The sequence below is a fragment of the Sphaerodactylus townsendi genome, linkage group LG03 (assembly GCF_021028975.2).
Source record: "Sphaerodactylus townsendi isolate TG3544 linkage group LG03, MPM_Stown_v2.3, whole genome shotgun sequence".
NCBI classification, from domain to species: domain Eukaryota; kingdom Metazoa; phylum Chordata; class Lepidosauria; order Squamata; family Sphaerodactylidae; genus Sphaerodactylus; species Sphaerodactylus townsendi.
This window is the reverse complement of record NC_059427.1, coordinates 102,244,419-102,261,154: the sequence shown is the minus strand read 5'-3', so window position 1 is coordinate 102,261,154 and position 16,736 is coordinate 102,244,419. Positions and strand designations below refer to the sequence as shown.

General features: G+C 38.5%; 1 protein-coding gene across 1 annotated transcript in view; it reads left to right on the top strand.

The window, feature by feature from the left end:
• TENM2 (teneurin transmembrane protein 2) overlaps nucleotides 1-16,736 on the top strand; it is a 1,113,792-nt gene that overhangs the window by 962,973 nt on the left and 134,083 nt on the right. Inside the window, exon 14 of the mRNA XM_048487386.1 lies at nucleotides 9,942-10,136. Within this exon, the coding sequence (XP_048343343.1) occupies nucleotides 9,942-10,136 (195 nt within the window). The remainder of the gene's footprint in view (nucleotides 1-9,941; nucleotides 10,137-16,736) is intronic.

Sequence of the window (16,736 nt, the reverse complement as noted above, 5' to 3'; positions counted from 1 at the left end):
CTGACTGCTGTGTATTTCCACAGACTTTGCTTGCTTTCCATTTACCATGTGGCAAGGATAATAGTATCTGCCACTGGACTGCCAGTAATAATTTTGGATTCCCTATTTCACATACAGAGATGCATCTTTTAATATTTTAACCACCAACATTTATTTTTATCTGTAGAAAAATTAATTTCTGATTAATTTCTGATTAATTTCTGCAGATTTTATTGTCTGTGTTGCTCAATGATCTGTGTTGTGTTACTGAAGCTGAGCTGTGGCAGCCATTTTATTACTACATCAACAATACTGTGTCTGAATTTCAAATGTGCCTACAGATTCAAAAAGTTTGGGGAACTCCTACTGTACATTGTACTTCTCATCTGCCATGGTACATTGTAGACAATGCTGAATTATGATAGTGCTAAATTAAGAATTTTCTACCTTAACTGAAGGAAGGAAGCAGGTTATATAGCCTGGTCTCATCAGATCTCAGAATCTAAGCAGGATTATTATTATTATTATTATTATTATTATTATTATTATTATTAGTATTAGTATTAGTATTAGTATTAGTATTAGTATTAGTATTAGTATTATTAGTAGTAGTAGTATTAGTAGTATTATTATTATTTAATTAGGGTTTTCTAAATGTTAACATAAATAATCCAACATATATGATCAACATAAGAATTCACTAAAAGTAAACATTTGGTCTTAACAGCATTTAATATGCTTTACAACATTCTGAAGTCTAACCTTTACTGATTCGTTATTATATACTTTCCCCCTCCATCAAATTTATTATTTCCAGATCTTTTTTATCCTTTTGTGAAGTTCACTCTTACACAACATATTGTGTTTAATATATCAGTATTCTATAGAACTTACATATCTTTGTCTTTTTTCAAGTATTCTACCCACGAATGCCAATTCATCTCATATGTTTCAAATGGAAAACTGTGTAATTGGTGGCTTATTCTGTCAACCATATGCAGATGTTGTACTTTTTGCTTCCAGTGCTCAATTGTAGGTATGTTTCCTGATTTCCAGACTTGAGCTACGACGATTTTCGCTGCCATGATCATATGTTGCAGAATGTGCATGTGCGGTTTTAGCTTATGATCTTTACAAAACAAAGGTCCTAATAAATAGTTTCTAGGATTTAATGGCAAGTCAGATTTTATTACCTTCTCAATGTGTATCCCTATCTCTTTCCAATATTCACTTATCTTGGTACAAAAGCACCAAACATGTTCAAAAGTTCCATTTATCCCACATTTCCAACAAAGAGGTGAGGCTTTTTAGTTCATTTTCAACAGGATTTCTGGTGTGATATAATTTCTATAGAATATTTTAAAGTTGTATTCCCAGATGTCAGTGTTTCATGTGCATTTATAAATGTTTATAAATGTTTTTCCAATATAGGTTCCATTCATCCAGCATGATTATTTCCCCCCTAAGCCTCACCCATTCAATCATACAGTTTCGTATTAGTTCTTGTTCCACCTTTTGTTCCAGTAATATTTTGTACATTGAACTCGTTGTTTTCATTATGTTCATTGTTAAAACTCAAAATCAGTCCGTTCCATTGACTTTCCCCATCTATTCTTGTCAGTTATCATATTTTCACTTGTTTGCATGTAAGTTTTCAATGTACATAGTTCACCATTTATTTGTATTTGTTCTCTTGGCTTAAGTTGTCCATTTGATTTCGATAGTAGTTCTCCAAACATTAGCCAATTGTTCCCCTCATTCCTGTTAAAGATTTGTTATGATTCAATCCTTGATATCCACTATGGTATCTTTTGGCAAAATATTTTTCTGCATTTTTTCCATGAACTGGATGGGGCATTCCTGACATAATGTATTCTGACCTCTTTGTTATTGGCTGCAGTTGTAGTTGAGTTTGGCCATAAATAATGGTGCCATCCCTTATCCATTTTATAACCTTCCAGTAGCAATAGATTTTCCTCCTTCAGCCATACCCAAGTTCTAATCCAAATCAAGGCCGGTACATCATGGTAGGCCTGTAAATCCGGTAATCCAAATCAACCTCTCTCTTTTTTTAATGTTAATTGGGTTGATGTATTTCACCCTTGGTTTTTTCCTTATTCCATATAAATTTTATGATGTCAGTCTTCCATTCTACAAACATCTCATTATTCATTATAAATGGGAGATTTTAGAAAAGGAATATCATTTTTGGTAATGCCATCATCTTGAATAAAGAAAGTCTCCCAAACATAGCGATGTTCATCTTCGCCCATGTGTCCATGTCCTTTTTAATTTCCTCCCACATCACATTGTAATTATTTTTAATGAGCTTATTGTTTTTGTTTTCAATAAGAATTCCTAGGTATTTAACTTTTTAAGTTATCTGAATTTTAGATGTTGTTTCTAAGATTTGTTTCTCTTGTTCAAGTAGGTTAAGTGTCACCTCTGCTTCTTAATAGCCTTGAAAGCCCCATGCTAGGCTCTCCAGAAGTCAGCTGTGACTTGAAGGCACTTTACACACACACACTCACACACACACACACACAAATATCTAGATTAGATTTTTGCAAAGCACTCTACATGGGGATGTTCACGAAGAGTATCTAGAAACTACAACTGACACAGCATCCTGTGGCTGTAGTAAATTTCAGGGACCAAATTCTTAGAGTCGTGATCCATTTACACTGGCTTCCACCTTGCTTCCAGGCATATTCAATTTGGCAGTATTGACTTTAATGTCTTAAGGATTTTTTAACTTATGAATTTAACTAAGCATTATGGTCATGGGGGGGGGGCTATTTTGAGTGCTTCCATCATCACAGGTGAAATGGATGGCTGCTTAAAAAAGGGATTTTTCAGTCATGGCATCAGTTATGGAATTTGCTCTTCAGGGTGATTAGTCTGTGCTGTTCTGACAACAGATGAAGACTTTTTTTGTTTAGCTTGGCATTCCCTTACTGACTCTCCTCCCTCTATGTTTTAACTACAGTAACATGTGTTGTTTTTATGTTGAATTTTATTGTCTTTTTAATTGTTTGCCACCTGGATGGTCTTTAGTGGGTATTAACATGAGCTACAAATAAAGTAAATTTAAAAATAATAGTATTGTTGCTCATGTATCTAAACCAGACTCAGCATAAGCAAAGCAGCTACTTGATTTGTGGGTATTTATTTATTTATTTATTTGGAAAATGTTCAGGCTACAGGTCCAGGAACCTTCCTGAACCTGCTTACAAATACAAAATAATTCTTTGAAAACATTAAAAAGATATCAATTAAAATTCAATATTAAAAAACAGCCCAATACCAGAAAAATTATTAATTCATATTTAATAAAAGGCTCTATTCCCACAGTCATTACCCATAAAAATTAGGGAAAATACTGACCACACTATGAACTTTTGTCCTGAGCAAAGCAAATAAAATGGTGGGCATTCTGAAGAATGTAAATATTCCCTGTATAAGTAATGCGGTTCTGTCAAACTAAAAGCCTCTTTTTCCCGAGCCGCTTAAGTACTTATTGATTGAGAACTTTTATAACTCTCAAAATGGAGGCATCCTCATATCTCTACAGGTATTTAAAATGAATTGAATTAATCATAGGCTTAAAAGTCTCCAGTGATTTCCGTTAACTTCTCTGGGTTTAATTAAAACATCTGTGCACTTTTAATTTATCGATTCATCCTGCTCATATGTCATGTTTTTAACACACCCCAGCATGCTCTGCATCATTTTTAACCCAATTTCCACTTAACTAAAGCAATTAAATTCACCCCGGATTAATTAAAGCATCCATACTTTAGTGCTTAAGTCAGCGTGTGCTGCTTTCCCCACATGGTTTCTGAATGTCAGAGATTTGACACACCTGATGAGTTTTTTGTCCTTCTGTGATTCTCTTTCTTGCCTGCTAATAATATGTAGGGTGATAGCACAAGAATGTGAAACTTGTTAGAACTAAAAATTTTGTCGTCATTAGACTGGCCGTACACTTGGGTCCCTATAGCTGTTTTTCTAGTGGTTCTCTAACTGTTGGATCTAAAATAATGTTTTATATGGTTTTATGCTACCTATACCAGATGTGGTCAACTAGATCAGGGGTCTGCAACCTGCAGCTCTCCAGATGTTCATGGACTACAATTCCCATCAGCCCCTGCCAGTGTGGCCAATTGGCCATGCTGGCAGGGGCTGATAGGATTTGTAGTCCATGAACATCGGGAGAGCTGCAGGTTTCAGACCCCTGAACTAAATGCATCAATGTTAGATCAAAGCCATCTAAGATAATTTATTTGGTCTTTAGAGAGTGTGCTGAATTTTATTCAAGTATGTACTCAAAAGTTCCACTCTAAGAAAGTAAAAACTGTTTTCAAATTGTATAATACAGTGATAACCCATGCAAATATTCTCATTTTGAAATTTCATATGTAAATGCCGCAATTCGGTATGAGAGTACATAGTTCATAACTGAGAAGCTTTTATTGCTAGCTGATGATCTTTTTATTATGGAGCCAGACCACTCAAAAGAGGATCGGTCTTTGTGGCAAAATTAGCATGGTACAGCTACAATACTGATATCCTCACTGGTGTCTAGAGGTTGCCGACCTCTACAAATATCTATTGTTGCAGAGGTCCAAAGCACCATTTGAAGCCAATCTTATTTGTTATTAATGCACTTTGGTTAAAAGAACTAAGGTGGTTTTACATTACAATTGCATTTTGTGTTATTTTCTTAGTTTTTAAAATAAAAGAAAGCAACAGAAAATATGATTTCTACCACAGCACAAAATCTAGATTAAAAAATAGAGTACTACAGAAAAACAATGGTAAACGTTTATATGAATGTTACCTTTTTCCCAGAATTAAACAAAGTCATGAATGCTGATCAATCCTTTCTGCTATTTCTCTGAATTGTTTTTTACTAATTCAGCAAGGTTTGATTACACTCATCACGTGTATTCCCTAGACCACATTATTACAGCCTTCTTTAGTGTTGCTTTTCTCTTGGTTGCATACTCCAGTATTCTAAATAAGGTTGTTAATTTAAGCTACAGTTGGTCAACATTAGCCAAGTAGCATTACTTTTTGTTCCCTTGTCTACAATTGCCCTGGAATTGTGGTTATTTTTGTTTTGCCCATTCTGCACTGCCTTCATGGGGGACACTGTCATCTTCTTGCACCATAAATTACTTAACAGCTGGCACCAATTTTGATTCACTTTATTCTGTTCAGATTATCACAAGTGAATAAGCAGGACCTCATATAGCTATGCAGTTCATTTGTCCGAAAGCCTTTACTAAGATGAAGTAGGTTTAGCTCATAGTGGTTTGGGGCAGTGTTTCATTTTGTAGATATTCAGTCACCTTGGTTTCTAGTAGCTGCTGAAAGGATGGGTCCATCCATTACTTTTTATCCTCTTACACAGAGTGGTTGCTGGAGGCCACACAGGGTCCCCTTCTGCATAGGCCAATGAACATGGGATAATGACAGTGAAAAACCTGTTTGGGGGGGGGACTTCACACAGTTCCCACCCCTAACACAGGTCTGCCCCATGTTCCCCCCCCAAAAGGGTTTTATCTGAATTGCGCTATCGACAAGGCATTTTGAAAAACCCAGGTAGTAGCCACTTGTGTGCGAACGATCCAAGGAGGAGGTTCTCTCCATGGCTGCTCATTCTGCTGTGGTGTTCTTTCCCACCCTGTATCTGCTTGGCCACGCAGTTGCACAGGGCCATCTGGTGAGGCAGCATCGCTGTGGCAGTCCAGCCATGCATACCTGTGGGACCTCGCATCAACAGGAGATGAGTGGGCAACAAAACCCACACCTGCGTGCAAAGGCATAACAGCATCCTGCATTGCCTCCATGGACTCTTGTCGCTACCTGCATGGAGGCATGTGAATGGGACAAGAGGGAGAGCGGTTTCCTTTATCACCCCTGCAACCCACTCTCCCTGTGCTGTGTGGAAGGGGCCTATGACTCACATCCATTTGACCTCCAGATGGCCAATCAGCTATGCAAAAGAAGTACAATCTGGGAGGAATGCTAGTTCACTGATGCTCCCCAGTAACTAGCTTTCCTACAATGTAGGATCTTACTTTTTGTTCATTTAATAATTTCTGTACTACAGTTCATTTATAATACTGTGGTCTTAGACTTTTGTTGTTGTTGTCACATCTTCCCTTTGGAATACAATGAAAGAAAAATAGATATGCGTGTATATAAAGAATTTTTTAAAGAACTGATTTCCAGACCAGTGTAACATTGGAGATAGAATAAGTTTGCAGGTTTCACCTAGATGATCCCAGTGAGGCATAATCCTTCTCTCCCACGGGGGAAAACACATACACTATTAGAGCAGCAGCAGTTTAATTTCTGCTTAAAGAATGTTCTGGCTTGAGTTATTACAGATGCAGAATTAATTATCCTCTTGAGGAGAGATTCTCAGAGGGTCATCTCGAAGAGCACTGGTAAGAAATTGATTGCACATCTGTCTACACTATACTTCCCTGTGGTCTGTAGAATAATGAACTTCTGTCTTAAATTGCCAGAGTTGTCATTTATTTCTGAAATAAGAACATAGCTTCACATTGTCTATTAGTCCAGTCCTTTGAGCCTCAGCCTACTGTTAATGGGCCCCAGAGCTGAGCCAGCATCACAGGAATAGCTGCCCCTTCAGTGATGCAGCTGAGAGCCACTCTACATGTTACCATCTTCATACACAGGCAGCTGCAAACATGATCCACTTGACATCTTCTAAATTAATGGCAATAACCACCCTTCCACATGGTACTTAGAACCTTCAAATTAGTGCTGCATGTCCCTTACAGTGCCGGTCTGAACATGTAGATCATCCATATGATTCAGAAGGTCTGCAGAGTAATTGGCACCACCTGCTACATTCTGAGTAGGATTTCTAGCACGCAGATATATTTTGGTGGTTTTTTTTGTGATAGCTGTATTGTGAAGGCAGTTCTGCCATGCATAGCCATTGAAAAACCTGATGGAAGAAGGGAAATTACATTCAGAAAACCTGAGCATTATTCTCAGTAGACAACATAATGAATATCACCTAGTGTTTTCTTCTTCTCTGTTTAAATGACATATATTTGTGATTGTTATTTGGCTCTGCCTGAAGAAACATATGCTTTTCTTTGTTGCATGTGTTTAACCTTGCCTTTCCTCCAATGGAACATCATTTTTGTTGGCAAACAAAGGGACAGTATTTTCCACAGTTCCCCATTCTACTGCACACTGCTTTCCCCCTATCCTCTTCCTGAGGGTCTAGTTCAGCGGCGGGATTCAAATAATTTAACAACCAGTTCCGGCTGTGAGATTCAAATAATTTAACAACTGGTTGTTTACATGTACCATTTTAACAACCGGTTCTGCCGAAGTGGTGCGAACCTGCTGAATCCCACTGGAGCAGCAGTGGCGTAGGAGGTTAAGAGCTCGTGTATCTATTCTGGAGGAACCGGGTTTGATTCCCTCCCAGCTCTGCCGCCTGAGCTGTGGAGGCTTATCTGGGGAATTCAGATTAGCCTGTACACTCCCACAAATGCCAGCTGGGTGACCTTGGGCTAGTCACAGCTTCTCGGAGCTCTCTCAGCCCTACCTACCTCACAGGGCGTTTGTTGTGAGGGGGGGAGGGCAAGGAGATTGTAAGCCCCTTTGAGTCTCCTGCAGGAGAGAAAGGGGGGATATAAATCTAAACTACTACTACTACTACTACTACTACTACTACTACTACTACTCTCCTTCTCCTTCTCCTTCTTCTTCTTCTTTTTCTTTTTCTTCTTCTTCTTCTCTGGTCTAGTGACTCTCCAGGGTACATTTTTGAAGGGTTGAGAGGACTGCAGCAGGAGTGGGAAGTAGGAAAGTTCCATTCTGAAGTCTGTTGATGGTTGAAAACATGCCATTATCTTAAAGGGACATGTTGTCAGAGACTTTTGATTTGTCAGAGATTTTTGTGGTTTGTGACATGATATTTTTATGATTCGGAAGCGTTTTAATCCTTTTTGCTCACAAGCATGTGCAAGCAGTACAAATAAGCAGGTGGCAATAGCAAGCACTATCAGAGTTGTTGATTCCACAACAACCAGAGCTAAACTGAGTCAATTTGTAGGAGTTAGCTCCTACAACTGTAGCTTTGGTCTGAAATCTGCAGGCTCTTACCAAAGAACCTGTCCAGTATCATATGAAGCTTTAAGGTGAAGCTTGGTCTTCTCATGCCCCATGGCCAGAAGACCAACATTTGAGCTGAATGTTCACCCAAGAGTTACAAATTCTTCACTCTGAGGTTCTGGGGGTGACCATGACTTCTGCATATGGACCACCTGGGTTTCTGGCCAAATAGCCACAGACCACCTGGGCTACTGGCCAAATAGTCACAGAGATTCAGAGGGTAAAGAAACCTCAGGGTCTTCCAGGGTTTCAAACTCCATCAGACAAACCATTGTGGCATCTTCATCCACCAATGAAGACTCATCAGGCCCAATACTGACAAAAGCATTAAAAAAATCTTCATCTTAGGGTCCTTGGGAAAGCATAGAGCTTGATATAGTTCTGGTTTTGATACAGTGTACACACTTAGACGAGTTACAACAAGGTATAATCGAGTCCTGTTTTCACTGCTACCTTACAACATGCATGCACCAGAGCACTGTGGAAAGTATAAGTCTGCATGTACTTCTCATAATCTTTCTTTATCCTCCTCTCTCAACCCAGTCAAGGAATTTGATCTCAGAACAAGCTTTTCTTCAATAAGCAGAGAATCTTTCTATCATTAGCCTGAGCTATCCCTCTAACTTGGCTAGTTCACAATATTCCTACGTGATTGAGCAGCTAGGCATGTAGGTAAGAGTTATGAGCAGAAAGAACATACCAATAGCCTTTAAAAGGAAAGTTTTTTTTAAAAAAATGGGCAAACTGTATTCTTGGTGGCTAGTCCCTAATAGCGGTTAGGCTGCCACACAGAGCACATTGCAGTAATCCAATCAAAGGTTACAGAAGCATGGATCACAGTGGCCAGATCAGCAGATTCTAAGTAATGAAAACATTGGCGAATCAGATGCAGCTGATAGAAAGTGTTCCTGGCCGCCATGCCAGTCTACTTTTCAAACAGCAAAGCAGGGTCCATGAGCACCCTCAAGTTCTTAATCTTCTCTGGAAAAGCCAACTTGCTCCATCTAGGGCAAGTGGATTCAGCACCTGTAGAATATCAGCCTTCCCAACCACGATTACCTCATGGTTCCATTTGACCACCCCAAAAGACTATGCTGGAGATCATTGGACCTGCATGGACATCTGTGTGGGTTGCAGACTGTGATAAGAAGGACAATTGGCACAGCAACGCGTGGCCGGGCCCCGCTAGTTATACATAAAGCTTTTCATTTAAGGATCTTTGGTAACTGTGAAATGTGCATTTCATATTATTTTACCTTACAGCATAGTCTCAGGAGATAAAATTCTGCAATAGAGTCCTTTATATTTTACAAACATTTCAAAGAATTGTCATACTAAATACTGTTACACTGAATATTAAGTCAAAATAATTTTGTAAGGTCTGCATTTATAATGATGTGTTTGGTAAGATCCACAATCATGGCAGTTTGACATAGAAGTTTGTTGGCTTAACTGATTTCAAATTATAAAATTTGCAAAGAATGAAACTAATCCTATGGGAGGGTTATATTCATAGTTGAAAGAAAATGCAATTTAGATTCCAAAGTTAGAATTCCTTTTCACCAAAGTGAAGGTTAGTTCAATGAAAGTTACTTTTTTCATCTCTCACAATCATATAGCTTTTGAAAAGTAAATCAGAACAGCTTGACTTACATTTTCCATTAAATCAGTATTTGAAGTCAGCAGCTTACCAGTAGAGTCTTAGTACATTTGCGCTCAGTTTATATGTGGGTATATATATATATGTGACATGCTGTTATCTTTCTTCTTCTCATTCAATTTTCCAGCTGCTTGCCCAGTTCTATGCAGTGGCAATGGACAATACACCAAAGGAGCCTGTTTGTGCTACAGTGGCTGGAAAGGGCCGGAGTGTGATGTACCCATCAGCCAGTGTATTGATCCGTCATGTGGGGGCCATGGTTCTTGCATTGAAGGGAACTGTGTCTGCTCTGTTGGCTACAAAGGTGAAAACTGTGAGGAAGGTAAATGCTACAATACAAACTATATTTTTGTGGCTTATAGTGAATATAGGTGGCAAGAGCACAAAAGCAGACTCCATAATGCTGTTGTATAAACAATTATGATAGTACTGAACAAGAAGCTCAGGAATTCAAAACCTCCTGTGCTATTGGGTATTGAAATTTTTATTTATGCTTTTTTACTGCCAAGTACTTAAGGCCCTAATAATTCTGTCACTGCAGAATAATATGCCCCAGGTAAATCTGAGTGATTGTTTTGTTGAGGAGCCCAGATCCATCTTTTCTTTCTTTTGGAGTATGGATTATACTTATTGAACATTTTTAAAGTGCAAAATGCAGAACAAAACAAATAAAAAAGATGGTATACAAAATGGCATAATTGGAAGCCCATCAAAGCAAACATTTCAGTCATAATTAATTCAGAAAAAAAGGACCCAGATTTGAAAGACTGCAGGTATCCATATCACTTAGTGGCCCCATGTAGAGTAAATTATTCTTGTTACATGCAATCACGTTGAATTAAAGGAAAGTAGATGGTACACAAAAAGGATGGCAATTTAATGAATTCTAAAAAGCACTTTATATTGAACGTGTAAGTAGCTACAGTTTTCTGTAAGAGGAAATGTGGTGGGGGAAGAGGGGAGAAAAAAGTTTTAACTAAGTCAAATATGACCAAATATGGCCATCAATGAAACATTTTAGTGGTTTTATATGCCTTGTACTGAAATATGACATCTCGTAAATTGGATAACTCTTTTAACTCCCTGAGCCTTCGGGGAGGGCGGTATACAAATATAATAAATAAATAAATAAATAAATAATACTGCTGTTTTCACTAAGGCCCCTTCCACACATGCAGAATAATGCATTTTCAATCCACTTTCAGTGCACTTTGCAGCTGTGCAGAATAGCAAAATCCACTTGCAAACAGTTGTGGAGATGGATTGAAAGTGCATTATCCTTCCTGTGCGGGTGGAGCTTAATAAAGTTTACTTTGATGTTCAGAAGGAGGTGATGACACAGTAAAAGGAGGCAAAGTGACTGCTCATCTGTAGAAGAATTAAACTATGGGCATCCAGTGTCCTATGCTTCTTCTGCTGGCACTTAATTAACATCTTACTGTGTTGACTGATATAGAGCAAAGAGTTTTTTCCTTCTCTTCAAGGTATCAAAATGTACTCTACCTACCAATCTAGAGTATATTGTCAGCTCATATTGGTAGATATAATGTGAGGGTAAGAGGAAAGTAAGCACAGTAGCTTTCTCTCCTTGTTGCAAACAGTTGGAATATGACATTTAGAACATAACTTCTAACTTTCCCTGATATTTTTCATAGCTATTTTGGGTAAATTGAAAATATAATTATTTATTCTCTTTAAATCCTGTGTGAAGATAATTGTTAGTATACCTTCTGTCCTTGCTGAACATAACAGTGGTTTCTGGTATGGCGGCATTTGGGCCAAACCAGGATACACCTTAAGTTTGCCATTCTATCCCACCTTTTAAATGCAAATGAAGGATTTTGTGCTGTCTGTTAACCTCAGCCATCAGAGTGGACTTGATTAGAGAATCAGAGAGTTAGAAGGGTCAAGACACTGGGCATCTCTTCACTACTGTTTTGACACTATCCCTTTGATGTATAGATTGCTACTCTGAGGGAATCTACCTTCTTTCTGCCTTTTTCTCCCTCTCTCCACACCACTTCTCCATCTTGCAGCCATGATGGCAGGACATAAGACCTGTATCTCCCTCCGTACTAGTTAGTTAAAGTAGATTAGGAAACTATGGCTAATCTATTTTATCCAGTAATGAAGTTCCCACAATAAATGAAGTATATTAGTTTGAATACATAAAAGGCTCTGTATTATTTTTGTTTCTAACACACAAAGAGACTAGATGGGCTTTAGTGACTTTGTGCATTCTGCTAAATTACCAGATTCAGAATCTAACAGGTTGAGGGGCCCAAATTCTGAATCCAGAAGGTTATGGGCTCAGACTAACAAATTGTGATGCCAGACTAACAAATTGTGGTTATGGTAAAATCAGACTAAGCTACACTACTTTAAGAGATAAATGTGTCTTTAGCAAAAAGGTTTGCTGGTTTGCTATTTATCTAACAAAAGAACTGAGCTGCATTGAGCTGTGAGTTTACATTTAAGCTGCCAGAGCAAGGTGAATAGATAGGTGAGTCATGGCAAGCTCACAATAGTTGGAAGACTGAAACTGGAAATCTGATTGGCAAACAACTTCTCCTCATGGAGAACCAGATTGAAGTTCACACTGGATGCAGATGGACTGCAAGATTTGCTAACAGGTGACATGCCCGTGAGTGATGACACTCAACACTGTGAATGGGAGAAACAAGATAAGAAAGCCAAAAATGTCATAACTTCCACAGTGAGTAACTGCTATAAAAGATTCTGAAACCGGCTAGGAGATGTATTCCACACTACAATTATCTCATCTCCCTGAAGGCTGCATTAAGGCAGTGCTTAGCCAGTTTGAAGTACTATGAGGGGAAGTGCTATAGCATCCACATGAACCAGCTGCTAGATTTATTTACTCAGTTGATAGATGCTGTTGCAAAACAAGGGGAAGATGCCAAACTTAGTGCTTTATTTTCAGTTTGCCACTGAGTTATGCAAATGTGATTAATCGTTTGGAAACACAGCCTGCACTAACATTTTGGAAAATAGCTGAAGAGATCTTATCAGAAGTTGAAAGGAGGAAAGCTCTGAGTCAAAATGCAAACTGTACACTGAGGAATTTGCTCACATTCTAACAGCAAAAGAGTGGTTGTTTCTTTCCCCACATGACAATTTCACAGCTAGGGGCCAGAACAAAAGTCAGAGCTCTGTTGCTAAGGCAATTCCATTATAAGAGTAGCCATTAAGGGGTCAATTTGAAACCAGAGATGAAGAGAGCTTTTCACCAAAAACAGACTGAGCCATTGTATTCTTTGTGGCGAACACAGGTGCAAGGTGGCATCATGACTTAAAAATCAAGACAGCAAGCTCACAAAGGACAACAGAAAAGTTTCAAATGAGAACGTTTTGAGTTGAATTTTTGAAAAAACAAATTCCAAAAGAAATTAAAGGAACCATTTGAGTTTCTCAGCAAGATCTGACTGTGAAGGAGAGACCTGTTTTAGCAGCTATATAACAGTTTGTGGGTATAATTAGCTGTCCCATTCTGCTGTAGAGAAGTACAAGGAGGCTATCTGGTCTAATAGTCTCTGAAGCCATTACTGTGACATATGTTTATTTTTCAAAGAAGTAGAATATGATTTTTTAAATTAAACTTGTAGCTCGCTCATCCCTGGCCATAGCCAGGCTTGGGGAGGCTTGCATTCAGTAAAACAATATATAAAATTTGCATTAAAATACATAAAACCAACTGAGTTGCCATTCCTAAGAGTGATGGCAATAAATATCCCTTCAGCCTATAAATCTCCAATTCCAGATCTTAATGTAGTTGAGAAGGGGGGGTGTCAAACACAAATGGCACAATATGTGCACACTAGTGTTGAGGACAACGGTCTAATTGATCGCTGATGGTAAGTGGTTAGGAGGTCAGCAATGGATGGATGGCCTCAACCAAAGGCCTGGTGGAACATCTCTGTCTTATAGACCCTGCAGAATTGAGCAAGATCCTGCAGACAAAGAGTTCTACCAGGCTGGAGCCAGGGCCGAAAAAATCCTGACTCTGGTTGAGGCCAACCTAACATTCTTAGGATTGGGGACCACCAGTAAGTTCCCATCAGAGGAATGAAGTTACCTTCGTGGGCAATATTGGAAATGTGGTCCCTAAGATATGAGGGTCCCAGACTGTGCAAGGTCTTAAAAGTTAAAACGAACACTTTGAACGTGACCTGGAATTCAACTGGCAACCAGTGTAACAGTGCTATCAGTCACAGACCAGGAAAGGGATTTAAGCGTCTTAGTTGATAGTTCCATGGGAATGTCAACTCAATGCATGGCAGCTGTAAAAAAGGCAAACTCTATGCTGGGGATAATTAGGAAAGGAATTGAGAATAAAACTGCAAAGATTGTCATGCCCTTATATAAAGCAGTGGTGCGACCGCACTTGGAGTACTGTGTCCAGTTCTGGTCACTGCATCTCAAAAAGGATGTTGAGGAGATAGAAAAAGTGCAGAGAAGGGCAACAAGGATGATTGAGGGACTGGAGCACCTTCCCTATGAGGAGAGGCTGCAGCGTTTGGGACTCTTTAGTTTGGAGAGGAGGCGGCTGAGGGGGGATATGATTGAAGTCTACAAAATTATGCATGGGGTAGAAAATGTTGACAGAGAGAAATTTTTCTCTCTTTCTCACAATACTAGAACCAGGGGGCATTCATTGAAAATGCTGGGGGGAAGAATTAGGACTAATAAAAGGAAACACTTCTTCAAGCAACGTGTGATTGGTGTTTGGAATATGCTGCCACAGGAGGTGGTGATGGCCACTAACCTGGATCGCTTTAAAAGGGGCTTGGACAGATTTATGGAGGAGAAGTCGATTTATGGCTACCAATCTTGATCCTCCTTGATCTGAGATTGCAAATGCCTTAACAGACCAGGTGATCGGGAGCAACAGCCGCAGAAGGCCATTGCGTTCACATCCTACATGTGAGCTCCCAAAGGCACCTGGTGGGCCACTGCGAGTAGCAGAGAGCTGGACTAGATTGACTTTGGTCTGATCCAGCTGGCTTGTTCTTATGTTCTTATGTAACTAATGTAGGATGGGAGTGATATGCTCCATCACTAAAATTCCAGTGAGAAGCATGGCTGCTGCATGTGTGTATGTGAGAGAGAGACGAATGGTGGCCACATCATGGCATTTCACTTTTGGAATGTGCCTATAAACAGTAAGTGAACAGTGCTTGTTTTTGGAATGTAAGTTATATCTTTTTATATTTGATAGCACCACATCTGGTCTATTTGACTTTATTTATAATCCACATTTCCTCTTGGCTCTTGAAATACTTGGAGAAATGAATGAATGTTAGTGTTTAAAGTGCCACTGGACATCTGTTTTATAAAATTAGCAACTCTTCCTTTTGAAAAACAATTGAAACATGTTAATTCCATAGACCTCCTTATATTTATAGCCTCCTTATATTTATAGTTATTTACAGTGCATGTCCCAGCCCTTTAACTATACATACATGTTGATCTTATTAAGATAGTTTCAGAAAGTAACCATGTTGGTCTGCCTTAGAACAGGTAGATTTGAGTCCAGTAGCACTTTGAGGCCTACAAGATTTTTAGGATACAAGCTTTTGAGAGTCAAGGCTGCCTCAACTGATTCCGTGTTTCCTATACTTTATAGATCAGTGTAGCATTGAAGTCAGCAACTTTTGCTGCTGTCTAAACAACTTGTGGTGGTGATGGTGGTGGTGGTGTCTTTTTGTTACCAAAATTTGGGCATCAATATCTCAAGTTGTGAACTGCTTAGTTTAGTAGGCAGTACAGTTAGCTTTTCATTTGACATTAATGAAGTCACCTTGTTATTGCAGCCCATATGTGACCGCTGTGGTCCGACCTGTAAGAAATTTGTGTGTTAGGAGAAACACCGTAAATGATTTAATCAAAAGCATGGAAGGATAAGAAATTTGAAAGATAAATGGATTTTAGAAAGCAAGGTGCATTTATTACAAATATGGAAGGTGAAGAGCATGACAAGAAAGGTTAAAATAACTGTTTGCATGCATCATTTGACAAAACGCAATTCTCTAACAATGGCCGGGCTACTTCAAAACACATTTCATTGTATAAAATGAATTATGAGGTTATTCTTCATCAGTCTTAAAGTCTCATCCCATTATATTAAAACATTTAACACAATAGTAAAACAAATAAACATATCTGCATTGTTATTAAAGGGTAAAAATCTTCTGTATTGATTTGTGCTTCTAAACAGAATGGTTCAGGTTGATTCATACCCTGTTTTCCAGCTAGGAAATGGAATAGGATGCTGTAGGTCAGCATTTTTTTTCCCGCTAGCTTTTTATTTCAGATATTCATCATAGTCATATCGTTCTAACAATTTACCTGAAATTGCCATGGCACTGAAATCGATATTTGTGATCTACAGATTTTGCTGCATAAACACTGTTGCTCTATTACATTTGCACAAAAATGAAACAGCTTATTTGTCAAGCTTCATTCAATGCAGTTTGGGGTGGAAAGTGAGTTAAATTAACACATTAAGTTTGGTTAACAGTGTTTTTCTTGCCACTTTCTTGATCAAGTCATTTTTCAATGGCATTTAACTTTATACATATAATTTATAATCCTAGAGGGACAAAAGGAATATATTGTTTAGAAAACTCCTTGACCTCTTTTTTTGTCCTTGTGAGAATAAATTACATCCACTCTTCTTGTGGTTAAATCTATGGAGACTTTGTTACTAAATGAGTTCTACTGATCTGAGCTCTACAGGGTTGTAGATTCCCATACTATTGATTGTTGAGATACAATCTTGAGCACAACATAGGAACTACACACAATTTTGTTTCTAAATAACGCTGTAAAATCTCATCAAAGAACACAAGTAAAAATGCTGTTGTGGTTGTGAGCCAATTCTTACAGCCATGTAAATTCT